Source organism: Petromyzon marinus, chromosome 14, assembly GCF_048934315.1.
Source record: "Petromyzon marinus isolate PM22_M1 ecotype Great Lakes invasive population chromosome 14, UKy_Petmar_22M1.pri1.0, whole genome shotgun sequence".
Lineage (NCBI taxonomy): Eukaryota > Metazoa > Chordata > Hyperoartia > Petromyzontiformes > Petromyzontidae > Petromyzon > Petromyzon marinus.
The window spans coordinates 5,101,930-5,109,909 of NC_133680.1; the positions used below are offsets into that span (position 1 = coordinate 5,101,930).

Below are 7,980 nucleotides of genomic sequence, written 5' to 3' on the forward strand. Positions count from 1 at the left end.
CATGGACCTCACCACAAACCTATGCCTCGCAGCACGGAGAGTATCTCTGTGGTGTCTCTTATAAAGTTGTTCCTGAATATGATGTGATTTTTTTACACGTATGTTTGCAGTTCCAGATGGGACAGTTTTTTTTTTACTCATTCTCACACCGATACTTTAATTATAGGATATAATAATTGCTAATGTTGTAATCATAATACAAAACATGTTGAGCACAGCTAATTTTTTTTTTTGGCCGGGAACACGACACATTCACTGGGGAATCTCAATCTGTGTAGCATTCCTCTGCTTTTAGACAAAAGTTGCATCTGGTTTCTGGCATCCACTCGCCTCCTGGGTGTATGTGTATATCCTCATTGATTGCTAACAACTCGTTGCCAATTACTCTCCTGTAGGCATTGAAGGAACGTTTACTATGTTAGCTCATGAAATAAATTAAATTGGCTTCATTTCCATATCTCGAATTATAAAATGTTTTCATTATACCAGCCTTTTGGCCTTCAAGACCTATGTTAATCAGAATAATTTGTTTAAGCACAATTTCGATTTTCTGAGAAACCCATGAGCAGAACGTATTAAACAAATACTGTTGGTTTACCTGATGTTATTGGTAAAGGCCTCCTTTCTAAACAATAGAAGCCTGTAACCGCAATACACAATATTGCGTAAAAACTAATTTTGCACATCAGAACATCTCACATCAGATGCAGATATATCCTTCACCAATGGATTGGTAACAGTGGTCTCCAATTTTGAAACCATGGACCACAAGAGTAAAGCTACTGCCTGCTTCAATCATTCACCACAAGGCTACTCCTGAAGCCGTCCACTGGCTCACTCGCCACCCTTGACAATAACATACATACTCATGGGACCTCCTTTGCCAGGACCAAAATATGAGAAGAAGTTTCCCCCTTTTTTCTGGCAACAAAACAGGTGTTGAGATATATTCTTAGTTTTTTCGGTAAAGTCACGTTGAAGAGAAACAACAAAATAACAACATATATATAAAACAATAAAAAATTCTCACGACGTTTCGAAACGTCGTGAGAATTTTTTATTGTTTTATATATATTTTGTATATATATAAAACAATAAAAATATATAAAAATATATATAAAACAATAAAAAATTATCACGACGTTTCGAAACGTCGTGAGAATTTTTTATTGTTTTATATATATTTTGTTATTTTGTTGTTTCTCTTCAACGTGACTTTACCGAAAAAACTAAGAATATGAATTACTGCAGTCACGAAAGCTTTAAATCAAAATTTAGGTGTTGAGATGTTAAAACACCAAACTTAAACCTTTTACAAGGAATCATGTCTGCATTAACCAAAATACTTGTGGTCAGAATGCAAACAAAAACACTGATAATATATGCATTGTCTTTGAGACTAGGCTCAAAAGAAAGCTGTCTCTGGTGTGGACCAATCAGTCACAAAGACAATGCATATACTATCAGTGTTTTTTGTTTGCATTCTGACCACAAGTATTGTGGTTAATGCAGACGTGATTCCTTGTAAAAGATTTCAGTTTGGTGTTTTAACATCTCAACACTTGTTTTGTTATTCATATTTTGTTTTGTTGCCTGAAAAAAGGGGGAAACTTATTCTCAACATAAATAATCCTTAATCTACTCTCTGCCATACAAAAGAAGCACCTGATAAGTCAACGGTTTTCACGTAAGTCTATAGATCTCTTTGTAAGTCTATAAATCTCCATGTGAGGCGATATCTCAAACCACTGACCGCATATAGTGATGCCAATACCCCCTTCGATCGTTCACCGACAGCAATTCAGACATTCACCACGAGGCTACTCCTGCGCCCATCCACTAGCTCACTCGCCAACCTCGGCATCAAAGTAGAAACATTGCTGACTTAACTCCAGGCCGCGCGTTATAATAAGAAGAATGCGTTATTTCAATTTGCTCTGCGTGCCTCCGTCTGAAACGCCCGCGGCAGTCGGTGGCGGAGATGGACCCGCGGGAGGTGGAGATCACACGGTGCACCCGCGGCCACTACTTTGGCGAGCTGGCGCTCGTCACCAACAAGCCGCGCGCCGCCTCGGCCTACGCCATCGGGGAAGTCAAGTGCGCCGGTGAGTCCAGTCGCTGGCTGTTGAGGGCGCCGCGCAGTGGCGAGACGTTAACTACCTCGTCGGGTATACAGGAGGTCCTGACGCCTGGAGTTTGCGCGTTATCCCCATGGTCGCGTGGATTTTTCTCCGGGTCCTCCGGTTTTCCCCTCCACATTTAGAATCGACGTCATATGTTTAGAGTATTTGGCTGCTATAAGTTTGCACGTGATAAGTCACATTGTTGAGCTATCATTTGTGGCCAGGTGACTTCTGAAAAAGAGCTATATAGCTCAGTCGGCCTTACCTGGTAGAGTAAAAAATGGTTTTACTTTAGTTTTCTGACATCCATTATTCTTCTTCTCCGGCTGTCCATCGCGATCGATGATGACTCCAGAGAATAGCTAGCAGCATCATTTCATTGCGCACCGGTGGGATGAGAGGCCCAGCCCTTGAGCGGAAGCATCGGCCACACTGTGGGCAAGAATTGCTCGTATGCTGGATGGGATTTGTGTTGTGCCGTTTCTGGTGTTATCATAACGTGTATGTATGTACGTTGAACTTCTTTCGCACCGTGCATAGCCAACCGTGCTCATCGGAGATGCGGGCGAAGGACAACAAACTAAACACACACAAAAGAACATGATTCATGTGCTTGTGTTTTCGTTTAGAAATAGGCAAGTTTGCGCATACGTTGTTTTTTTGTTCAAGGTTAAAGGAAGAGTATTTATATATATTTTGAATCATTCAAACATTATTATTAGAGTTCTGTAAACATTATAGTTTACAGACCTCTATCGATCCACTGCTGGATGAAGGCCTCCACACATCTGGAAGGGCCATGGGGGGGGGGGTTATTTTGATATATTTCACCATTCTAGTCAATGTGGTTTTGTGAGAGGAATGCCCAGGACTGGTTCAGATATTGCTCGATCCTGATAAATTAGCTGTGGCAGTGTGCTAAGCACTGGGGCCACTACTCCACCACAGTGTTTATAACACATTAATAATGAATAGATGCATTTGAAGAAATGCTGGGTATGTGTTGTGAAAAATTGGCAATTACAGAGAGTGCACAGTGACAGACCTGGCAATTATGCCATGGGATTTACTACCATCTGTGATCTGGAAAGGTACAGCTTTTTTGGTGCAAGAATTGAAGCTAATTTGTTCACATTTGCGCAAATAAAATTGCAAATAGGGCTTACATGAATATTATAATCTGGAGGTTTTAAATTATAACCACATTAGACCTCTGCCATTTGACCACCTAAGATGTTTAGATATACAGTATCAACTTGCACTTTCAAATATCGTGCCATTACACCACATGGCACAAGCACTTGAACCTCCTCTTCCATTATGAGTCTATAAATACAATGGATTTCCTAACCACTACAAAAAAACCCCGGATAACCGCATCTGTACACCATGCAAATTGACGTGACGCCCTATTTTGTGAAACTTACATATTCAGCCGAACACACTGCAAAACCTTCCAAAGTTCTTCCGAAAAATATTTAAGCAATGTACAATACAGTGGGCCTCATAGTTATTCCCCACAGAGGTGCTCCGCAATATTCTTCACAGTCTATATATAGCCCAGATGTGAGTCACCGTATTCTCCCAATGTTTGCACAAATTGTTGCATACAATCCAAAGAGGTGACTCTTGAAATATGAACATGGTATGTAATCCATAATAGTTTTTTAATGGTATGTAATTACCTACTGTAATCACCCAGAAATGTCTGTCTGTCCCGCGTGTGACGTCACTCCACGTAAGTCCCACCGCCCGCGTGACGTCACTCCACATGAGGCCCACCCCCCCCTTATTAATATTCATGAGTGGGTGAATTTTAACACAAACGCAGAGGAAGGTCGAGCTGAATTTAATTATTTATTAGGCAAAGTCGCTTCAAATATGACGTTTCTTTACAGAAAGTGACGGTAAAAAATAAATATACGCAGCACAGTGCTACATCCATGCGTGACGTCAATGCAAAAAGCCCCCCCCCCCCTTCATTAATATTCATGCGCGCGTGGAAATTTACACTGACGCACAAGAAGGTCGCGCACTCCACATGCCGCACCCCTCCCCTCATTAATAATCACGAGCGGGTGACGTCACTCCAGATGCCGCACCCCTCCCCTCATTAATAATCACGAGCGGGTGACGTCACTCCACATGCCGCACCACTCCACATTAACCATGAGGGGGTGACGTCACTCCGCATGCCGCACCCCTCCCCAATAACCATTAGAGGGTGACGTCACTCCACATGGGGCAACCCCCCCCTCTCATTAATAATCATGAGCTGAACTATTTTTCTATTGAAAAATGTCAGATTTACTGCAATATACACCCGTCATTGGACGGGCACACAAGCTAGTTATAATAATATGTACCTATCGGACATTTTTTGCCAGTATCAAAATTATGAAAACAAAGAATAGGCTTTTTTAGAAAGGGTTATTTACCTTAATGCCGATCATTTTGAATGTTCGGACATTAACATAACAATAATAGTGACGCTAATTATGTATCGTTGAACCTAAAGATTATTTTATTAGGATGGTCCTGCCAACGTCATCAGCGACCAGTTTGGCATGTTTGGAGGAAAACCAGAGTACCCGGCAAGACAAATAAACCCACCACGCATGAGGGGACGACACTTAGCACCGCCATCTCTTGGCCACCTCGCAGCCACACACCTACAGCACCCGGCAAAGCCTTGGTGGGCTCAGTCCTGCCTAGCCTCCAATATCTGACAAGATCAGTGTATTCCAGGATGATGTGGTCACAGGCATATTTAGACGATTAAATGAACTACAATTTCAAAAAAATTCTGATCTATAATGTACATCGGAGTCACATAGCACATGTTTGAATTTAAACAATTAAACTAGCCAAGATGATATCGGTGTGTTTGACCGTTACCATAATAATAATAATGATAAATGCTTAACCCCAGCTATTCATACTTTGGTGTTTGCATTGCCCTTGTACTGTTTGCCTGTTTGGCAGCCTTTGTTCTCGCAGTGGTGAGGCAAAGCCATAGAAAAGGCTGCCTTTCGTGCAGACCAATCAGTTTCAAGGACAGTGCATATATAATTATCAAAGCATATTTGTTCGCATTTTTTTTACCACAAGTCTGTTTGGTCAACTCAGACTTGATTCACATTCTTGGTTCTTTCGGTAAAGTCACGTAGAAGGGAAATACATTTTTTATTTATTTTCCTTCTACGTGACTTTACCGAAAAAACCAAGCATATGAATCCCTGCTGTCATGAAAGCTTTACATCGAAATTCAGACTTTATTCCTGGTAATAGGTGACTATTTGGTGTTTGAACATCTGAACACCTGTATTTATGCCAGAAAGGGTAAAGCCATTTTACTGGTAGGAACGAAGTTGTAAACTGAGTGTACCAGCCTGCAATAGATTAATGTGTCCGTCCGTCCGTCCCCTTTCAATACTTTAACGAAGTGAAATCTCGTGCTGTTGGGTGTAAGAGGTTAATTTGTCCGAAGAACCCTCAACGATTTTGAGGGCAAAAAGGTGGGAAGACGCTCTCAATTTGCACAATTTTACGTAACAATGTCATAAAATTGCGCAAAATTCCAATGTTCCTACCAGCCCACCCTGCAGGGACCTGTTTTTTTCTTGCAATGCAGCCTCGTTTAGACACTGCAGTATATACATCTAAATTTTACTGATCTTGTTGTCTTCCAACTATATTGCTGGGTACACAGGAGGTCTTGGGTTCGATCCGGACCATGACGCCTGTATATTTGGCGTTTGCATGTCTCTCTCTCTCTCTCGCCGTGGTCGTGATTTTTCTCCGGGTCCTCCAGTTTTTCCCCTCCACATTTAGAAATACGCGTTCAGACTATTTGGTGGCTCTGAATTTCCACGTGATAAGCCACTTTGTTGCAGGGGCGGAGCCAGGGGGGGTGACAGGGGTGACATTCTGCGTATAATTGTATGACACTCGGTCTGGCGGACTCCGTGCAACTGCATTGTCAGAGTGTGTCGCCAACCGATGGCGTCTAGTTCAACAGCCTGACTCTCTAATCATTCTTGAAATTAAAATTTGTTGAATGTCACCCCGGCCTGAAATCCTGGCTCCGCCCCTGCTTTGTTGCGTTATCAATTGTGGCCAGGTCACTTCTGAACAAGAGCGATAGAGCTCAGTGGGCCTTACCTAGTAAAATAAAATAAAAATGTTCATCGTATAGTTTTGGCAAGGGGCTATATAGAGCGTCCACTGAAGGGTTTGTTCTGCTTCATCGTTAAATGACCAAAAAGCCTCGATTTGAAAAACATGCCAAAACATGCACCTCTCCTTGTACAGGTGGCGTAGCCGCTGTTTACATCATTTTAGTTTGTTCTTTTCATTTACGTGCCCAGGCAGTTTGTTTAATCTTTTCAAATCTCAAGCTGATTTCGAATCAGCGTACCCGTAAGTGAGAGGCACGCCGCAGCTGCATTAGATCAGAGGCAATGGCACCTAAACACGAGTCTTTCATCTGGCAGCAGATCGAGAATTAATGATAATTGCGACAACGATGACGTTGATGCCGACAACCGTAAACATTCCCCCCCCCCCCACCTCCCCCTCCGAGGTGGCCGGGAGATTCGCATGAGCACCATATATAGGTTCGCTTTGACAGAGACGGGGGTGTGCCTTCTCTTCTCTTGCGCAGTGATGGACGTGCAGGCGTTTGAGCGTCTGTTGGGCCCCTGCATGGACATCATGAAACGGAACATTGAGCACTACAAGGGGCAGCTGGTGGCCTTGTTTGGAGAGAGCGTTGACCTGACTGACCCTGACCTGTGACACGTCCGACATTGAGGCCATTCCTCTGTGTTCAACTTCCCTCTTCTCTGGCCTGGCCCTACCAGGGTGGGTGAAGGAAGGGGCCTGCGGGTTGGTATTGGGTGGGGAGGGGGGGTGAGAGTGGCGCTGGGAGGTGGGGAAAAGAACGGGAGAAGGGACATGTGAGTGTCCTCACCTATCCTGCATAGAAATTGAACACTCCAAAGTTAATATCACACGTCTGTGCTTCTGCACCAGCCATACGTATCATTGCGGGTGTGCGACGATGGCTATTGAGTGTCCTGCTTTGCATAGGGGTTATCATCAAACCCTCGTAATGAGGGTTCTTTGATTAGATGAGCATCTAAAGCAATGTGAAGGAGCAAAGCCCAAGTTCTAAGTTGTGTGTTTTTTTTAAAATCTGTGACCTTATATGAACGGTGCTGCGGACATCGCTGCTCCACTGTTGATTAGTTTTTGTGTTATAATTTTTATTTGTCTCACTTTGCGGTGGGTTAATAAACATGAACCATATCACATGCCGGTCAAGTCAGTTGTTTTATACTGAAGAATCATCCAACCAGAATATAAGGTTTTAAACTCCCACCAGACTTGTCAATGTCACTTATGCGAGGTCAGGAGACAGTAATTTGAATTAATTTGCAGTAGATACCTTTTCAAGTTGGAACCTCTTGTTGAAATTATGAGGCTTAATATACACACACACCATTGCTAACGTGTGTGAAATCTTCTCTCTGTTTTTGGGTCGTACCGCCTGTCCGACGTTTTCCTCCAAGTGCCGAGAGTTCTTCATGAACTGAATTGATTAAGTTTCCCGGACGTGGTGTGAAACGTCGGACATCATGCCGAACTCGCACGCGTTACAACCTGAAAACACATCGGAGAGCCATACAGCACAACCGCTAACACCGGCGACGCAGTGGTACATGTGAAACGTACTTCGTCAAAAGTAATTCCGAACAATATATTTAAAGTGCCAATTGTTTGAAAAAGAACGGTTAGCAAGGCTCCAAAATTTTGACGGTGGTGTTGTGATTTATCGTTGTTAACTATCACC

At 42.9% G+C, this 7,980-nt stretch overlaps 1 protein-coding gene across 1 annotated transcript in view; it reads left to right on the forward strand.

Annotated features, from left to right (window-relative positions):
- LOC116942398 (cAMP-dependent protein kinase type II-beta regulatory subunit) overlaps positions 1-7,026 on the forward strand; it is a 40,566-nt gene extending 33,540 nt beyond the window's left edge. Inside the window, exons 10-11 of the mRNA XM_032954277.2 lie at positions 1,970-2,105; positions 6,790-7,026. Of these exons, the coding sequence (XP_032810168.1) occupies positions 1,970-2,105; positions 6,790-6,923 (270 nt within the window). The 3' untranslated portion in view covers positions 6,924-7,026. The remainder of the gene's footprint in view (positions 1-1,969; positions 2,106-6,789) is intronic.
- Positions 7,027-7,980: the final 954 nt, after the last annotated feature.